Source organism: Stenella coeruleoalba, assembly GCF_951394435.1.
Source record: "Stenella coeruleoalba genome assembly, chromosome: 12".
Classification (NCBI taxonomy): Eukaryota; Metazoa; Chordata; class Mammalia; order Artiodactyla; family Delphinidae; genus Stenella; species Stenella coeruleoalba.
The window spans coordinates 40881820-40902259 of NC_137158.1; the positions used below are offsets into that span (position 1 = coordinate 40881820).

Sequence of the window (20440 nt, forward strand, 5' to 3'; positions counted from 1 at the left end):
CTTTCCAGGCCCAGCTTCAAAGGGAAAAAGAACAGGATCATATGAAGCTGCAAGCAAAACTTGAAAAGCTTGATGTCTTAGAAAAAGAATGTTTTAAACTTACAACAACTCAGAAAACTGCTGAGGTAAGCTTCTACTTGTTTCTTTGAAGTGGTGATGCCAGGAATAAATCTTTAGTATTAAGCATAATTACACTGTATGTGAATATGCAGTAAAATTAGATTCGTAAAACTTCATTAACAACTTTTAGTAATCCAGATATGAATTCCTGCCTATAGAGATGAAAAGTTAATATATTCTGTCACAGCATGAATGAGCTTGCCTTTTGATGTGAAATTGTAGTTTTGGTTTCTTCTGCAATGGCAGAACATTTTCATTCGTTAAGTAATTTACCTAAAGGATATTGAAAAGATTGCCTTTCACCACTTACAATTAAGTTAAGCCTATTCTAGGTCCTGTCCTGAAATACCCTCTCCTTTTCCACCCAAATCATATCCATTTCATAGGACTTTCTCCCAGTCCTGCTTCCTCTGTGAAGCCTTCCTTGAGTTTTCCATCACTCAGGAAGCTCACCCTTTGAAATAGTACTGTCTTCTTATTCTAAACTACACCATGGATATAAGATGAAATACTTATGTGTATAAGGTTATACAGTATATACATGGTATGAGTCAAATCATATCATTTCATGTATATTACTGTTGTTTCCCTAAGTACAGCATAAATAGATGTTTGTTGTAATTTGTTTATATTTTGAATGAAACATTGAGACCCAAGACTATAATTGTTTGACATTCTAGACCTTTAAAACCTCCCAAATTTTTCATTATTATGATTTTGTTGATGAAAGTTAAAAGAGCCTATGCATATACATTCTTTGCTTTTCCTTTGTTCTTCTTGTATATAATAGCAGGTAAAGAAGCATAGGAAGAAAGCCAAGAAAAATTTAGCATCTTTTGCCATTCCTTTTTCTTACTTTCTGCTTTAATTTACCAAACTATCAAGAATCAATACCCTAAGGACTCTATTTGGAAAAGGAATATAAGATATTTGGCTTTAGTTTTTGTATAATAATCCCAGATTTTTTATTCTTTTGCAGGGCAAGATTAAACATTTAGAGGAAAAACTAAAGGAAGAAGAACATCAGCGTAAGCTCTTTCAAGACAAAGCTTCTCAGGTAAATAGAGCACTATATCATCTATCACATTAAAATCATGTACGTTTTATTGTACTTTATTAACTGAAGCCTGTATTCTAGACTCTAATTTCTGCTTCCTAGCTTGTTATTTTTTGTCTCATTTTGCTATAATACTGAAGTTCTCAATAAGTCAGCCAGTATATTTATATACTTGGATGTATTGCCAAGAGATCTTTTGGTCTTTTGAAATTCTGACAAACATATATATATTCTCAGTTGAAACAATTCCTGCTATAGATTGTTTTCAGTTTGAGATATATAAAATAATTCATTCTCTTAAAAACAGAAAATGATTGTAATTACCAGTAGACCTGGTAACTTTTTCACACAAAAAATAGTGTTTGAGGTTTTCTTTTCTTCCTCAAAAAATATTTTGTCTTTATAAATTGAGATCTGATCCTCATTATAATGTTTTTGAAGAAGAAGGAACTTGTTAAAAATCAATTTAATACATTTTTTTTCAATATTGTAGCTTCAAACTGAACTTGAAATCAGTAGAATTTTGATGTCTTCAGTATCAAATCCAAAGCGCTCCAAGGAAAAGAAGAAATCTTCAAAGGTATGCAAACACTTTATTCTTATCTTGCTAATACTTATTTCTTGCTAATACTTATTTCTTTACCTTTTTAATATTTATACCTATCCATTTCCAAAAAAAATTTGAAAAGATTTATAATACAAGACAATGCTTTGAAATGGGCCTAAAAACATGAGTCAAGTAATGATGGTTTGGGGTGTGAGGACAGAAAATTCCATAAAACCTAGGTTAAAGAAAGTAACAGCAGTTGAGTGCAAAACCTAGCTCTGAGTTTGCTTAACAGCCAAAGCAAAAAGGAGCATATAATAGGCAGTACATCTATCTTTGTGAAATAACAATAAGCCTTCCAGTTTTTCTAGAAAGACAAACATTTTCCTAGTACTAAACTGTTAGAGAAATGTACTTTGGATACTTTACGAAAGAGGCAATAAACAACACAATAGATACTGACAAGCACAATAGATCCTAGAAGCAGTTTTATATAATATATGCACAATAAAAAGACAAAGATACAGTATTAAATTATATTGTATTATAAATTATAGTCATTTCTCTAGGTAAATTATTTATTTTTTTCTGTGCTCATAGCCTTTGGATTTGCCTAAAAATAAAGATTGGGGAAGTACTTTATAGATTTACCAATAATATTTTGTTTAGATGAGTTGATGTTTGGGGTTTATTATATTAAACTTTCTTATTTATAATGGTAAGAAAGAAAATGTTAATCCCTTTTAATCTCATGATTCTGAAATTATAGTTTTGATGACCATCATTACTGTTTACTCAATATGCATGTAGTGTTTGTGTGTGTTCTTTGCTGTGGGAACCAGGCATGCTATTTGCAAGTTCTGGCCACTGCCATAGGCTCACCCTATGGATACGATAATGGAGGAAATGTTATACTTAACTTTAGCTAGTTATTTATTCCATAAATAAGAGTTACTATTTAATAGTTTGGCTGCATTTTTCACAGATTTTTTTCTTTCAAAGAATTTGCAAAATACAGTAATGAAGAGCATTTTCCCAATGCAATTTATGTTGATTTTTTAGCTTATTTCCTTCCTCAAGTATGTTTTCTTTCTTGTCTCTACAGGAAGATTAGAAGCTGCAAAGCCAAATAGAAAATCACTATAAGTAATTTGCAAGTGGAAAAATTATTGACTTAATTTTGTATTTGTGTTTTATGGCATCCTTTGATGAGTTAGTGGAAAAAAAATTTTAATAAGGTACAGGGAGAAACAAGGTAAAAGAAATGAAGGAAAGAAAAGGTAGCTGCTGGAAGAAAAGAAAAAGTAATTAACAGCAAAATCACTTTTAAAAAGTAGTTAGTTCAAGTCCCAAGTTCATAGGATCTGCCTGTAATAATGCCTCCCTTTAAAGATGGCAGGGACACTTCGTTGCTTGCTGAAGGTAGGATCTGATTTTGAGACCTCTATGAGAGTCCCGCTTGTCTCACTGACACTCCATATCCTGAATGTAGTTCATTCAATTCATACATCTTGATTTACATAGACTAGTACCTTTAGGTAGTAAAAAGATAAATAACACAGGAATTTACAGAAAGGCAGATAAATATACAAATATAAGACAGAGTATAATAAAAACTTAATGAAGGTATAAACAAAGTACTGTGGTGCTGTATAGATAAAGAATATGTGAAGGGGTCATGCAAGAAGCAGCATTAAAGGCAGCCTTGGAAAATTAGTAAGTACTGATAGAGATGAGGAGAAGTGTTTTACGGTCTGAGAGTATAGTTGGTTTTTCCACGAAACGATAAGTAATTGTCCAGTACTGGGTGTGAGATGGTGTCATATGAGACTGAAATTGAAAATATAGCTTGAGGTGACATTATGACTGATCTTCAATGCTATGTTAAGAATTTGAACTTTTATTCTATAAGTCATTGGGAACCATTGCAGGCTTGTAGGCAAATGATTAGAGCTATACTTCTAGATGGTAAGCGACAACAGTATAAGGTGAACTTGGAAGTAAAGAATCGGGCTGTTTGAATGTGGTAAGCAAGATGATGGAAGCCTTTCCTGTGACGTTTTCATTATTCTCTTAAAAGGTTAGACTAATCAATCAGAGATCTCATCCAATATAGTAATTAAAAGAATTAAATTTCTTTTACTCTTAATTATAACTGCTTGAAATAGCCTTAGACCAGACCATTGTTTTCCATTACTTGAAATTACCGTTCCTGAAGTACAGAGGTTGAGTGGTTGTCCAGGGTCACCAGGCAACTCTGAGTGAATAAGAACTGACTCACAAACTTGTGATTTCTCTACCTCTAAGCCATTTTATTTCTTTAATTTTCAGAAAAAAAAAATTGAATGTTTATAATAGTTAAGATATCTAAATTTTCATTTAGAGTTCGGAATATTTTGTTTTCATTATGGAATATGCTCAGTTTATTGATTATTCTCTTGGTGAAATGTTAACTAGAGTGACCAATTCACCCCAGTTTGCCTGTGACTTTCCTAGTTTTAGTATTGAAAATTCTGTATCATGGGCAAATTGAGACAATTGGTCACCCTAGTTCAATCCTTCCTACAAAAATAGTGAAATCATTTACTTTTAAGAATGTAGTTCAGCAGGGCTTCCCTGGTGGCGCAGCGGTTGAGAGTCCGCCTGCCGATGCAGGGGACACGGGTTCGTGCTCCGGTCCGGGAAGATCCCACATGCCGCGGAGCGGCTGGGCCCGTGAGCCATGGCCGCTGAGCCTGCGCGTCCGGAGCCTGTGCTTCGCAACGGGAGAGGCCACAGCAGTGAGAGGCCCGCGTACGGCAAAAAAAAAAAAAAGAATGTAGTTCAGCAGTGTCTTTTTAAAAATGTTTCATGAAGGAGTATATATAACAAAAAATGTCTGCTCGAAGGATAATAATGAAATTAGCACTTGGTAGAGTGACCACCCAGCTTAAGAAATAGAACATTACCAGCACTGTTAAGCCCCAGCATATATCTCTCCTAAATTGTATTCCCTCCGTCCAAGGATTAACCACAATTCTGATTTTGCTTTTATCATTCTCTGGCTTTTTTAAAAAAAATTACTTTGCCAAATAAGTATTCCTAAGAAATACATGTTTTAGGGTTATGCTTTGAACTTTATGTAAATGGACTTATTCTGTTCGTGTTCTTCAGCAGCTTTCTTTTTCCACTCAGCATTAAGTTTATGAGATTCTTCCAATTGATGCATATACCTATGGTTTGCTGCTTTTTATTGCTAAAAATATTTTTTCCTTTCTCCTTTCAGTGATCATTTGGTTTGTTTCTCACTTTTTATTATTATAAAAAACACTGTTAAGAACTTTCTTGTACATACCTCTTGGTGCATGTGTTCAGGAGTTTCTCTAAGATGCTGGGCCATAAGTGTTATGCACCTTAGCTTTACGAGATAATGTCCAAAGTGATTGGACCAGTTTATGTTCCAATCAGCAGTTACCATTGTTCCATATCCTAACCATAAGTGTCTATTTTTGTTTTTCACTTTTTATTTTGAAAAATTATATATTCACAGGAGATAACAAAAAAATATAAAGGGAGGTCCCATGTATCTTCAACCAGTTTTCCCCAATGGTAACATCTTTCATAAATATAGTATAAAGTCCAGGAAATTGAAATTGGTACAATACACAGAACTTATGGAGATTTCAATCGTTTTTTATTCACTTAGTTGTGTGTGTATATGTATGTGTGTGTGTGAGTATATGTAGTTTTATATAGTTTTATCACATGTGTATATTCATGTAACTATCACCACAATGAAGATACAGCACTATTCCACCTCTATAAGATTTCTTCATTCCATCCCTTTATAGTTACACATCATCCTGCTCCCTAACCCTTAGCATTTTCTAATCTGTTTACCATCTCTATAATTTTATTTCATGAATGCTATATAAATGTAATCATACAGTATGTAACCTTTTTTAAAAAAATTTTATTTATTTTTGACTGCGTTGGGTCTTCATTGCTGCACGTGGGCTTTTCTCTAGTTGTGGCTAGTGGGGGCTACTCTTCATTGTGTGCGGGCTTGTTGCTGTGGCTTCTCTGGTTGAGGAACATGGGCTCTAGGCACACAGGCTTCATTGTGGCACGTGGGCTCAGTAGTTGTGACGCACGGGCTTAGTTGCTCCGCGGTATATGGGATCTTCCGTGACCAGGGCTCGAACCCATGTCCCCTGCATTGGCAGGTGGATTCTTAACCACTGCACCACCACAGAAGCCCAGTATGTAACCTTTTGAGAGGCTTTTTTTGCTCAGCCAATTCCCTTGCAATCCACCCAAGTATTAATACACTTTTAAAAGTTTCTGTGTAGTATTCCATGTTATGGATGTGCCACAGTTTAACCATTTACCTATTGAAGGATATTTGGATTGTTTTCAGTTTTAGGCTATCACAAATAAAGCAGTTATAAACATTTGTGTATGGGTTTTTGTGTGAACATAAGTTTTCATTTTTCAGGGATAAATGTCTAAAAGTGCAATTGCTAAATCATATGATAACTACATGTTTAGTTTTATAAGAAACTTCCAAACTGTCTTCCAAAGTGGCTGCATTATTTTGTGCATATGAGTGATCTGGTTTCTCCACATCCTTGCCAGCATTTGGTGGTGTCACTTTTTTTTTTTTTTTTTGGCTGTTCTAATAGGTGTATAGTGATGTTTCATTGTAACTTGCATTTTCCTAATGGCTAATAATGTTGCATTTGATAAATGTCTTTTTAAATATTTTTTTGTTTACTTTTTCCCTTGTCAATATTTAGAAAACTAAATGTTTAAAGAGAGGACCACCTCAGCAAATTTATTCAAAGTTTGGATCACTGCCTATTGTGGCTGAGAAGGTGAGAGGGGGAAAAATGAGGATACTTGGTCAGATAAACTCAGGCTTTGTTGTAAGTGATATTTAAATGCCATCAGTTATTTAAAATCGTTCTCAGCTATTTCTTTTCCCCCGAAGTCTGCCAGTGCAGGCCATTCCAGGAATGCAAGTACCCCAAACCTGCAGACAATGCAACATTACAGGCCACATATCCTTCAGAAACTGGCTGAAGTTTCTGAACCTAGATGTCTCTACAAGCCTTCTAAATCAACTTCTCAATGTGAAGCTGTACCTTCTGACTCAGAAAAGTCCATTTCCGTTTGTAACAATTTGTCTGAACTTTTGATGGCAATGCAAGATGAGCTGGACCAAATGACTATGTAAGTATCAGAAGAAGTAGCAAGATATTTAGGTATCTTTTTTTCTTCTCAGTCTTTCAAACAGTGCCACTTATAAATTCTTAAAAGTCTTACTTAGCCATTTGGATTTATTTTGATCTGCAGATTTGTTGTCATTGATTTTTCATTATATTTGTTGTATTTAAATTGCATTTTAATTATCTATGTGTAATTACTACTTTTTCCAATTTAAAGTGTTTCTGTATTCCCAAGATCTGAACTGATAGACAAATATTTCTGTCATTCTAACAAATGGAGTCTGGTGACCTTAAATTGTAACTCACAAATACTTTTATAAGAAAGATTCTCCATTTGTTTTTTATAATCTTTCTAGTTAAATGAATGATTTCATTAGATAAATAGGAAAGCAATTTCTTGTTTTAGATTCTGGCTGGTCTGCATTACACGTTTGAAGCATCCATAGTAAACAATATTCTGTATGGGATATATATTTTAAGCTTCAAGTTTAAATATATATTCAACAAAAATTCCAGAAAATATGTGATTTGGGCGGCCAGCTAGTTGAACTAAGACCTCTGTAGAAGATATAACTAGTTCTATTGGCAGTGTTTCTTTGAGTAGGCTATTACCAAATCTAGGGATTTCTCAGGCAAATACTTCTATAGCTGGAATTCTTCCACAGATTCTACATTAAGAATTCCAAACTTGGAATGAAAAAGAGTCCCTTAATGCCTCTAGCTAAGGACATCAGAATATTTTACTACATTTAACTGTAAACATCAAGGATTCAGACCTTTTTTTTAGGATTCTTTAAGATCCTAAGTCTAATATATTTCTAAATATATCTAATCTCAAATCATAAGAGCCTGTTTATAATTACCATAGATTTAATTTGATAACCCTACAGAAAGAGACTGTCTTTGAAGGTTAATATTTAACTCTGATTAAAATTTATGATTGAACAGAATATTGTCTAATTGTGACAAAGACATATACTATAAACTGTAATAGTGCTTGATATTTGCTTTTCTTTCATAGGGAGTACCAAGACCTTCTGAATCAAATGAAAGAAACTGAAAGCCAATCAGTCTGTGAAAACATAGAATGTGAACTAGAACATTTAGTCAAGAAAATGGAAATTAAAGGAGAACAAATTTCTAAATTAATGAAGCATCAAGACAATGTAAGAGGCTTTAGTAAAAGATTTTAATGAAAAGATAATGTATCTGGATTCAGTGTTATATCTCTGTATGACCTTCCAAATTTGAGGCCTGTATGTATGGCTTAGAGAAAAGATGATAGATAGGAATCCCTTAGGCTTAGTATAGAGTCATCTGTCCATTGAAATAACATGGCCTCCTATGTAACTCTCCAAGATAATACAAAGAAAAGGAAACAAGGAAGTTTAGTTATGGGAAATTCCCTGGTGGTCCAGTGGTTAGGGCTCAGCCCGTTCATTGCTGGGGCCCAGGTTCAATCCCTGGTTGGGGAACTAAGATCCTGCAAGCCTCATGGTGTGGCCAAAAAAAGAAAAGAAAAGAAAGTTTAGTTATGTATTCAAAAATAAGTTTGGGAAAATTAAGAGGTAGGCTAGATTTGCTTTACAGCTCTCCCAGTTATCCTTTTAGCATTCTTTCCCCTTATCCCTCTCTTCCCTAATGCCTTAATGAAACCCCTTATGTCAACAGGTGTCTAGTGCATATATAAACCTGGCTTCTGAAGCAGTACCCCAACTCTAAGACTGCTATTTCCAGTTTCCCAGAACAAGCTATGCTGTGTTCCATTCGCTGGGGACCTGTGCTGAGCTAGCTCTAGAGGGGTGATGAGGGGGACTCTATCCTTGTGTGTAAGTTCTTAACAGCTAAGAATGGCATAACAGTTTTAATATTTTAATGAAAAAATCATGGAATATTATATTTTATCCCAAGACAATGACTCCATTCTTAGTACGATTATGCTACTGGAACAGAAAGCAGAGAAAATCTTTCCAGGAACCCTCAGGTCATATCATGTAGCTATCTGCCTATGGAATAATCAGCATTCATATAAGTTGGTGATATATTAACCTCACAATTAAGCTTTCCCCACTTTTATAGGAAAGTAATAAAGAATGCAGAATTTTACTGCCTTTACTCTTCTATAGCCAATAAAGAAAGAAAGAAGGAAATGAAATTTTGAAGCAAACATTTTCACTTTACTGGCTTTTAAGTCTATAGTAAGTAAAATTTTTGTATGATTGTGTTAGGGTGAAGATTATATAACTTGTATACTTTCTTAGAATCACACAGGAGAAACTTGAAAGGAATAGAAGAATAGTCACTTTTTTTAAATTTAGGAAGTGTGTACATAAATAATATTTTGAAAATATTATTTATATTCCATAATAACTATAGCAGTATAAAATTTCAAGCATTTTTAGACAAATAGAACACCAGATACTTAGCCAATGTCTAGACCAGCTCTACAAATTAGGCTGTGCTTAAGTGAAATAGATTAAGTAATGGAGGGAATTCCCTGGCGGTCCAGTGGTTAGGATTCTGCGCTTCCACTGCAGGGGGCACAGGTTGGATCCATGATTGGGGAGCTAAGCCGTGTGGCCTGGCCAAAATAAATTAATTAATTTAATTAAATAAATATTTAAAAATTTAAAAAAGATTGAGTAATGGACTGGACTTCGAAGAAATAGGTTTTGACTAGTTTATAAGTTTTGTTTAATTCTGTCTACCCAATCATTACTAGATACTCCTCAATGAGATAAAGTTATTCCTTTGCCTTTTTTTTTTTAAACTGGCATTCAGTAGTACTTTAAATTCATGAATACTTTAAATTAAAAAAAAAAAAAAAAAAATATATATATATATATAGACTCTATAAACTTGATGTCCATTCCTAGCATCAAATCTTTGCTTTATTGTTAGTGTCACCTGAAAGGTCCTTCTCTCACCTCCCTGTTCTCCAGATTTTTCCCATTTCATATCTTACATAAACATTCCTTCCTCTCAGCTTCTCCAGCCCACATTGATCTTGTCCTACTTTTAGCCTTCTCAGATATATACTTTTTGTCCTACTCAAAGTTATTGTGGCTTGAATTATTCTCTAGTTGTCATATATATGCTTTGATTTCACTAATAAGAGCAGTAAACTCTTTGAAAGCAAAGATTGTTTTATTCATTATATTTTTGTCTAACTAGCACAGTGTTAGGCATGTAATAGGTATTCAATAAATAAAGACTTAACGAACTTTTTAATTTCATGTAATCTTTAAACCATCAATCCAATCCATCTACTGTAAGGTATATTTTAAGTATATTTTTGACTAAAATGTTAGATTTTTTTCTCTCCAGGTCTGCAAACTGCAGCAAAAAGTTCAGAATTTGAAGATGAGTGAAGCTTCAGCTATTCAGAAAGAAGATAGCAACCGTAAAGGATCAAAGAACATAAAAAATAGCCCCAGAAAATGTTTGCTAACTAACTCTCCTCAAAAAAACAGCAACTTTCCTCCAATACGAGTCCATAATCTTCAAATGAAATTGAGAAGAGATGATATCATGTGGGAACAGTAACACAGTAGCAAAACTGTCACCTTAAATGAACTTTGTCAGTGAGATCTTGAACTGTCTAAAGTGGTTTTAATTTAATATACCTTTATGAAATTTTGAATTATGTTTCTAGCCTCTATAAAGTGTCAAATTATATATTTTAAAATTAGTGCCTAATGACCTCCTAAGAGCCCCAAATAATAAATGATTGCTTTCTTGTTTTTCTTATTGACTGAAGTACCTAATCTTGTGTTGGAAACATTGTTCACTTTGCAGATACCTTAAGATAAATTTAAAAAATTATACTAGACTGATGATATTTAAAACTGAGTTAAATTTGAGATACAAGTGCCATAACACTTTTTCATTTAGTAGGCTTGGAACCTTAAGAACCAATATAAAATTAACAGAGTATGGAAAGGTCTTTTAACTTTCCTGGTGCTTCCTCCCTATCTTGTTTTAGAGCTGGGAAATGTTTTTCTTTTTTGGAAAGGGAAAAGCTTTGGGAAGAGGCCTTTAGCCCAAGTTTTTATGTGACAATTACAAATAGGAACCCATAGTTACTTAATTTTTAGATGACAATAACTCAGCTGTGGAAGCCTTCCTCTGCTATTCCCATTCTCTTTTACAAATCTAGCTTTGTTTTTTTTGATCTTACTCCTTTGTAACTATATTTTTGATATTTTGATTAGTGGTGCCATAAGAGATTTCTTTGTACATATATGCTTTATAATAAATTTACATTTGTTGACCTATCTTTCCAGAAGCCTATGGAAACTAGTACAACTCTTCTGAACTTATTTGGTTTCTCATCAGAATCCTTTGGGGCAACTAGAGAACTGGAGTCATCAACTGAAGTAGAACTAGAAGACTGACAGAAAAGGCATAACGGAAGTGAGGAACTCAGAAGATAGGGTAGCAGTTTAAGAGATGGTGATTCCGAAGGAATTGGGAGGTACATCTTTATCTACAACTGGGGGGATGTTCAAGCTATAGGTGTGAAAGAATAAAAAGATCAACATCTTGGGGAGCTAGGAAAAGCAATTTTTTAAAAGACAGTCCTTATATCCTCCTAGGAAATCCCAAAAAGTGTGTGTAGGAGAAAGAGGGTAATTGTGGACCCTCTGTTGGGGGAGGAGGAAAACTGAGATTCAGTCTCATTGAGAGAAGAGGTGCTGTTAGAAGACCTTTCCATACCTGAAGTGGGGAGATGACTGAAAATCGGCACATTTATACTTGGAATTGTCCTTGAAAGCACCTAATGGCTGAGATAAAAGTTTCTCTCCCTTTGGTTCAAATAGTACATTTGTCCTTCACCCACTTTCACTCCCTCTCCCTTTACAGCACCTTCAGCCCCAGAGATGTCACAGACTGCTTCGTATAAACTCAGTTTCATCACCTTACCTATTTTTCAGCTTTGCCTTTTCTCCTCAAGAATGTGAGTGCTCGGTGCTTTGTGTCCACCTAGAGGGGTGGGATAGGGAGGGTGGGAAGGAGACGCAAGAGGGAGGAGATATGGGGATATATGTATGCATATAGCTGATTCACTTTGTTATACAGCAGAAACTAACACACCATTGTAAAGCAATTATACTCCAATATAAATGTTAAAAAAAAAACAAAACCTAAAACTCCAACAGAAGGTGAAACTAATTAACCAGAAATGAATCAAATAGAGAATTTGAGAATGAGAAAGCAGTGGTAAAGTTGTTCTAGTTAGCATAAGTTTTGTTTTAATAATAACAATCACCATCATCTAAAATAAAATCTTTGGAAACTGTGGTTGTAGAACAGAGGTTAAAATTGACGTTTCTTCAGGTTATTTCCATCATTATCTCAGAGTTTCATCTTGTTTCACGGTCTTCCTTTTTTTCCTTATTTTCCTAACCATTGTCCTTCCCTTTGAAAGCCATGTGCCGAGATAATCTATCCAAGATCATATTTGCTTAGTTCCTTCAAAGACCCTTTCCTCTCTCTGGTATTAGTCATTCAATTTCCTGATTTTACCCTTAATTTTGATTCATGAACTGCACCTTCTCAGCAATCTTGGCTTCATACTAACTGAATCGTGGCTGTCTTCTATGATACTGTTTTCTACTGAAATCTTGATTCTTTACATAGGGAGACATACATTTTCTAAGTGTTAACTTCTGATTTCCTTCATCCGTTTAAAGAATAATATTAGAACATTGAATAAACTACTTTGAATGCTTGCTTAATATATTCGTCATTTTATATATAAAAACATAAATGATAATTGCTAAGACAGCCTTATACAATTAATTTGAAGTTACTTACACATTTTTTAAAAATCTAACGTTGGATTAAGGTTTTGCATGTGTTCAAGTTTGGAAAGACTTGAACTTAACTCCATTAGATGATGTCTTCTTTTGTGAATCCAATTCCACTATTCTATATACATTCTTCAGGAATTTCCTCTCTTTTTTCTAGAGATCTGTTCATCCAGGTCTCCTCTTCACTGCTTTAAAAAAAAAACTGATAAAAAATGGCAGATATGCACACTTGCTGCTGTTGACACTTTGCTCTGTATCTCATTCTAATTTCCTGCCACCAACTCCCAGACTGATCTATATCTTGGCAATTCCCTGTGACAATCTGTTCACAGTACCATCTACTGTTTTAAAGATAAAGTCATTATTGTTACATCTTGAATAACAGTAACAAATGACCTTTACACACCTACTAAAACAAAGACTTGATGATTATTGATACATTTTTCAATCAGGACTACAGCAAACAACCCTGATGCATGTTATAAAAATAGTAAAATTAGGGCTTCCCTGGTGGCGCAGTGGTTGAGAGTCTGCCTGCCGATGCAGGGGACACGGGTTCGTGCTCCGGTCCGGGAAGATCCCACATGCCGCGGAGCGGCTGGGCCCGTGAGCCATGGCCGCTGAGCCTGCGCATCCGGAGCCTATGCTCCGCAATGGGAGAGGCCACAACAGTGAGAGGCCCGCGTACCGCAAAAAAAAAAAAAAAAAAATAGTAAAATTAATTCAAAGGTTTGAAGATTTTTCCCTTTCCCCTTCTTCCCTTCCTATTCCAGAGATACTTCAGCTTTACTGCTAGACTGGCTGCTTTGTTAATGTCATCAAATAAGGCAAAGAGCAGACATATGCACATTGTTGTTTAACATACCACCTGAATCAGGAATACAGTAGTCCAGAATATTTTGAAACATATTTCAGGGCTTTTTCCAGCCGATCACCTCACCCAAACAATAATCCATTCCTCCCATTTCTGAGTGCCTGAGAGCAGTTGCCTTTTCAGATTTGGAGGGGACTTGGGTAGCATAAGATAAATTAGATTCTTAGTTTTGTATATTTGGCTTCTTTTTCCCTCTTGTCAGTATTCCACTTAAGCTGTTTCGTATTGTGCACCTTTCTTCCCTTCTCACCAAAGGGCTGACCTCAGGAGGCAGAAAAGAGCAGGCTTTGTTGTAGCTAATTAGAGAGGGTAGATACCTGGGACACTGGCTGGCTACCAGCATCACAGTAACTCTTGAAGATCTTTGCATTTAACAAACATTTGCCAAACATTTTATTATGTACAGGGCTCTGTACTAAGTTCACTGTTTTTTTGTTGTTGTAGGTTATTTTTGTTTGTTTTTCATTTGTTTTTTCTTTCTTGAGAATATGTCTAACAGCTTGAGGTCTTTACATTAGTAAGTCATATAACTTTAGTGAATCATAATCATAAATCCTAGAAAACTATGTACTAGGCCAGTTTAAGCTTGATATTTGATATTTAATATGGGAGCTAATTTCTTTGTTTCCTTTCTTACAAGATTATGTATATATATAATATATAAATATATATTTATATATTATATATATATATTTACAGTACACACACACACACACACATACCCTCTATATCTGCTTACAGTGCTCATTCCCAGTGTGTTAACCTTCAGTCTTAATTTACAAAGCAAACATCTCAAATCATCAATAATAAAATGTGCTGGTATTCAGTAATAATGTATAAATTTCATTTTTTTCTTTTTCTATATAAAAAGAAAATAAAATTCAATTATGCTTAAAAAAAAAAACAAAAAAAGAATGTGAGTGCTGTAGTTTATACTTAGCAAAAAACTCACCAGGACTATTAATGCAGCCCTATCTTTCTGTGCCTTTGTTTTCTATGCACTTAGGACAGTGGCCAGATAGATTTATCAGTATTGAAGTCATTACTTTTGGAAATGTATTACTAAAACAAATTACCATAAGAAATTAAATTCATTTAAAGAACACTTGAATATTTCAATTAAGAATTGAGACATTTCTTGCAAAATCAGTGTAGTGTAGTAGAAAAAAACATGGATTTCAGAATTAGGAGACTTGGGTTCATGTTGTGATTCTGCCACTTAGTAGTTTGGGCGATCAAATAACTTTTTGGAGCCTCCATTTCTTACTTGTAAAGGTGGGATTATATTACTACCTACTTCATAGGATTGTTGTGAGATTAAATGAAATAACATGTCAAAGCACCCAGCAGAAGTGTTGGCACTGAATAAAAACTCAATAAATGTTAAATCTGAGTAGCCAAAAAAAAGAAAAAATTGTCGTAGAACCTAAGTTTGCATGGGTTAGAGCCTGAAAGCAAGAGCCAAAAGGTACTCTTCAAAAAAGTGAGAATATTCTAATTTTTTTTTTTTTTTTTCTTTTTCTATGTGCCTGGGAGGAAATTGCTTTGGCTTGTTTCCTGGCTCAGGTTTCTAGTGGGGGGGGTGGGTAAAGAATATAGTCCTACTATGGTGCAGAAATACATAATCACACACAGCAACTTGGTTTGGAGTTTGTGTTGTTGGGGTGACATTTATTAGGAAAGACAATAAGGAATGGTCTCTCGTTGCTCGATCACAATTACTGAACTCAAAATGTATCTCTGCTCACAGCCTGCTGCTTGCCTTTGACTCCTCAGGGGGTGGAGCAAATGATTTCCTTCCTGGATGGGGCAGTCTATGGTCAGTGTACAAGAGTTGCTGTAGCAACCCCGCAGCTGTGCTCTGCCTAGCAGAAACTCGGTAGGATATCATAGATTTTGTTCACTTAAGTAAAAACAGGTTTGTTTGTTTTTTATTTAATCAGAAATTGAAAAAAATGAAATTGGAACTTTTTAGCCACGACAGGTCTCAACTTTAATGAAACTGAAACTAGAAAGTTTGAGTGTCTGAAGCAGGAGGTATTGTGACTATTCTAATCCTGGAAATAGGAGCTGGGGTCTTGAATTAACTGTACTTGTGTGGGTCATTGGCAACATAGCCATTTTTATCAGGTTGTAGCTAAAGGTAGGAGGGTTGGAGGGAAATGCTCAGTTTTTAGCAGTATAAGATTAAAGAAGGAGATACTTAATGCAGTGGGCTAACTGGCTAGGATGGTGTGCTTGAAAATTATTTCTGAGTTTTTTGTATAGCCTTCTTACTTTAAAAATAAAATTTTAACTATAAAGTAGTATTCTTAACCCATGATAAAACATCAAAAGTTAAATTAAAATTTGACTTGTGAGACATCAAACTCAGGGGAAAAGGTGGGTTGGTCATGCGCAATGGAAGGAGTGCTCACGGTGGCCAAAAATGCACCAGCTGCCGTTGTTGGTGTAGAGTAAATAGTGAAACTCCTAATGGGGTTTCCTGGAACTCTATTCAGCTGTAACTAAAGCTGTACCTACGGAGAACATTTAATTGTATGTGAAGTTTAGATAAGTATAAGCCGACTCCCAGATGTACAACAAGACAAACCTATCTAAGGCATAAGAGCATCTGTGAGATTAAAAAAATTCTTTATGGGTGCCATGGCACCTTTTAGTTAAAGTAAAATGAGGATAAATAAAAATAATTGACTTGTCACTGATGTGAAAATAAATTCACTTCTTGGTAATTAAATAGACCTTGCCAATGCCTCAGCTTTTTTCTTCATACTTATTTTCATGTAACTTTCCTCCTTTAATTCCTTTTTTTTTTGTATTTTGTTACATAAGGAGAATTAGACATAACAAAATTGCAAATTTAAAGTTTTAAAATATTGTCTAGACCAGAGTTTGTTTTGAGTATAGCTGTAAATGATTTACTTAAAGAATCAGGTGGATTTTTTTCCTGGTGGGTTTTTTGGGAGTGTTCTCCTTATGGGTACAGTGTCATTGCATTCTCATTTGGTGCAAGAGCCTACTAGATGCCATAGGCAATCATTAGAATTATAACAGTACACCCCCACTGAAGAAATGTATTTTTATTATATATGCACGGTCCATTGTATCTTATGTGTTTAACAGTTTTAACAGAAAATATTAGAGAAGCAAATTGATCTCTTGTTACTTTATGCTCTGAGGTGGGTTTTTTTGACAATATAAGACTTGTAAATGACCAGTTCAACAGTCTGTAATGTTGGGAGACTGGATCCAGGTTGGAGGTGGAATGTTGGGCATTATGAATTTTCTGTCAAAGGAAGATAAAAAGTTCTATGAATGGTATAATCAGCTTTCTAGAATAATCTTTTAAAATAAAGGTGAAGTTATCCACCATACTTTCTGCACAGATTTTGCTTGTCTAACTTCCCCTCATTCTTCAGGTCTCAACTAACTGCTGCCTCTAAGAAGCTCTCTTTAAGCCTCCTCTTCACACCCCTACCTGCTCCGAATTCTGGCTTAGCTGCCTTTTCTGGATATTTTTCCTATCTTTGCACTTTGCACATTTTCTTGTTATCATTTGTTTGTTTGTCTTCCCATAGACTGAAAGCTCCCTGAGGGCAAGATTCTTTCTTGCTCACCGCTGTAGCCCAGCACCTAGCATAATACCTGCCCTGTGCAAGTAGCCTCTCAATAAATATTTAATAATTACATTTCATGAAAATACATTAACCTTATTATGTGGTCTCATCCGGAGTGACCATATTGGGTCAGGTACTGCTGTTTCAGGCACCGGTTCAGCTATTCTGCTGTTTCATCTTTTAAGGATATGTGATCATATTTTACATAACCACTTGTTAAGAATACTTCAGTATTTTATTATTTGTTTCTTTGTGGGCACAGACAACAGGCACTCAGAATGATGCTTTCTTTGATGTTATGATGCTAAGAGGAAGAGGTTTGAGAACCAAGGTAGTTCTTTACTTGTATATTGGTGTGTTTGGCTTGTTCATTCAGCAAGTATTTATTGATCTCTAATAATCAAGGATTTGTTGATCTCAAGATACTTTGCTAGTTGCTATGGGAGATTCAAAGACACATTATACATGGATTCTGCCTTCAAGTTGCTTATAGTCTGATAGGGGAGATAAGACTTATACATAAACATACAAGGAAAAAAAGCAATAGGTGACACAGAGGTATAATGACCAGCACAGAATAGATGCTCTAAAAATATTTGTCTACCAAACCTTTGTTTTCAACCATTGATAGATAAAGTTGGCCTGTTTGTATTTCTTCATTCACTATCTTTATATATATGGCAGAATTGGTCTCGGATTCTTAATTTTCTATAGGCTTGTTGATTGAAGATACCAGTTCACCTAGTAATCTCAAACAAGTACTGCCACATAACAAGCATCAAATTCAAAGACATGAGTAGAAAGAATGGGTATGAAACATGGAAGTAAATGGGAAGCGAGTGGAGAATGAGGGGGGCAAAAGTCAAGCAATAATGATTTAGACTGCAACAGAAAAATAATATAGAGACAAGTTATATTCCAGAGGCCAATTATTGACTTGCACAGAATTATGCAAATGATTGCCAGTCACTTTCCTTATGAATTTAAGCCATTCAGTTTCCTCATACTTCATCTTCCTTATCACTTAGGCCAGGTCAATATTTTTCAAACTGTAGCTCATATCCTATTAATGGATTGTGAAATCAGTTTAGTGGGTCACTACCAACATTTTGAAAATAATATAGAATAGCATTGAAACTATCAGAGTGCATCACACATAGAGAAGGTAGTGGTGTTTCATGAAACTTTGTGAGTACTGAATTATAATTTAAAATGTAGTCCTAAATGTTATTTGGAAAAGAAAAAGCCAGCTCTTAATAAATGTTCAAAGGGAATGAATTTGAAAGATGTTGTAGAGGAAAGTGAGATAGCCAGTTTAAAATAGGAATACTCCTGAGGACTTCCCTGGTGGTCCAGTGGGTAAGACTCTGTGTTCCCAATGCAGGGGGCCCAGTTCAATCCCTGGTCCGGGAACTAGATCCCACATGCATACCGCAGCTAAGAGCCCACATGTCGCAACTAAACATGCCACAAGGAAGATCCCGCATGTGGCAACTAAGACCCGGCGCAGCCTAAATAAACAAATATATAAATATAAAATAAAATAAATAAAATAAAACCAGGAATACTCTGAAATCCCCTGCTATGGCTTGTGGCAGACTACTGTTTAGCCCAGAAATACCATTTCAAATTTGTTTTGTATGTTCTACAGATAGAAGTCCCATTTTAAATGTAACGGTATTTACATTTGCTCGTCTATAGAATACTCTTTTCAAAACACGAGCCAACCTACATTAGAGGAGTGTTGTTTTCCTAATGTAGATACAAATAAATATATTCAACATGAATTCCTTAACAAATGGCCCTGTTACTCCTCACCCATTGTTTCTATCTAGACAGTGCCTCTGTGTGGAATCTAACCAAGCTTGGGTCTTATGGATAGGAAAGAAATTTTTTCTGTATGGTGCTTGAGACAACTTTAAAATGCATAAAGAAATGAGATTTGTGGGAGAAAAACTGTGTGCATGTCTTGAATCTGAAATGAGCAAAAATTTATCCCTTGACAAACCCTATTTGTCTGAGCATCAACAGTCAACAACACTAAAAAAAATTTAAAACCTGATGTACCACCCACATGACACTCTTTAAAAACATGTCACTTTACTGAGCTGATAAAATATTTTTAAATGAGTGAATGGGAGTATATAAATATCTTACCTGAAAAATACCTTCATTAAATGAACTAACTACCAACTGAGAGGCTGTATTTCTGTGACTTTTGATATCCTTTTCAACATATTTCTTCATGGCCGTATCAGCTCTGGGCTATGGTCAGAACATAGGAAGAAGTGCCATAAGGAAGTGAACATTAGAATGATGTTCATTATAATAGGATTCTAGTCACTTGTGAAAGTTTATTCACCACTACAAATTATTAAAGGTGCTTAAATCATTAAATAGATTTTAGTCTTTATGAAAAGAGGATTATAATGTGAGCCAGACCTTCTAGTTGTAGTTAAAATAATATACTTTTGACCTAATTTTGTTTGATCTGATTAAGTAAATTTTAGGATAAGTTCTGAAAAACCTTGGAAGATATTCTTTGGTTAGTTTCCTTAAAGTTAAGTGTACAGGGCTACCCTGGTGGCGCAGTGGTTGAGAGTCCGCCTGCCAATGCTGGGGACACGGGTTCGTGCCCTGGTCCGGGAAGGTCCCACATGCCACAGGGCGGCTGGGCCTGTGAGCCATGGCCGCTGAGCCTGCGCGTCCAGAGCCTGTGCTCCACAACGGGAGAGGCCACAACAGTGAGAGGCCCGCGTACCACACACACACAAAAAAGTTAAGTGTACATTGACTTGTAGGGTATTTCTCAGAAAAATCTATTACTGAACGAGTACAGAATGTGAATCATTTCTTGCCTGAAATATAAGATTGCTGTTTACAGGGCACTTGTCCAGAATCTTCTTGCTGAATTGGAAAGTATTTCACTTTCCATCACTGTAGGTTCTTTTAACTTCACAAATGTGTTATTCAAAACGTAAACCCTATTGGTACACAGGAAACCCATTTAAAATTAAATTTTAAAACACTCTTGAGAATTCCATGGAACATTTTTGGCTTTATAATTTATAATTTCTAGCAAAAGGAAAAGTACCTTTAATACTTTAAAAATATATTTTCAGAGATAGCTAAACCCCAAATATGTAATACATGTGAAAGAATAGCACTATTAATATCTTAAATATTGAATGTTGGAGCA

The 20440-nt window shown here is 35.0% G+C and overlaps 2 protein-coding genes across 2 annotated transcripts in view; both read left to right on the forward strand.

Moving 5' to 3' along the window:
* The window catches only part of CEP57L1 (centrosomal protein 57 like 1), a 61426-nt gene extending 50057 nt beyond the window's left edge, over positions 1-11369 (forward strand). The window contains exons 5-11 of the mRNA XM_079939415.1: positions 9-125; positions 1100-1177; positions 1671-1757; positions 6503-6580; positions 6697-6938; positions 7956-8100; positions 10262-11369. Of these exons, the coding sequence (XP_079795541.1) occupies positions 9-125; positions 1100-1177; positions 1671-1757; positions 6503-6580; positions 6697-6938; positions 7956-8100; positions 10262-10480 (966 nt within the window). The 3' untranslated portion in view covers positions 10481-11369. The remainder of the gene's footprint in view (positions 1-8; positions 126-1099; positions 1178-1670; positions 1758-6502; positions 6581-6696; positions 6939-7955; positions 8101-10261) is intronic.
* The window catches only part of LOC307195478 (uncharacterized protein), a gene marked incomplete at its 3' end in the record, with an annotated part of 167192 nt that continues 158024 nt past the window's right edge, over positions 11273-20440 (forward strand). The window contains 3 exon segments of the mRNA XM_079939601.1: positions 11273-11411; positions 11801-11894; positions 15375-15503.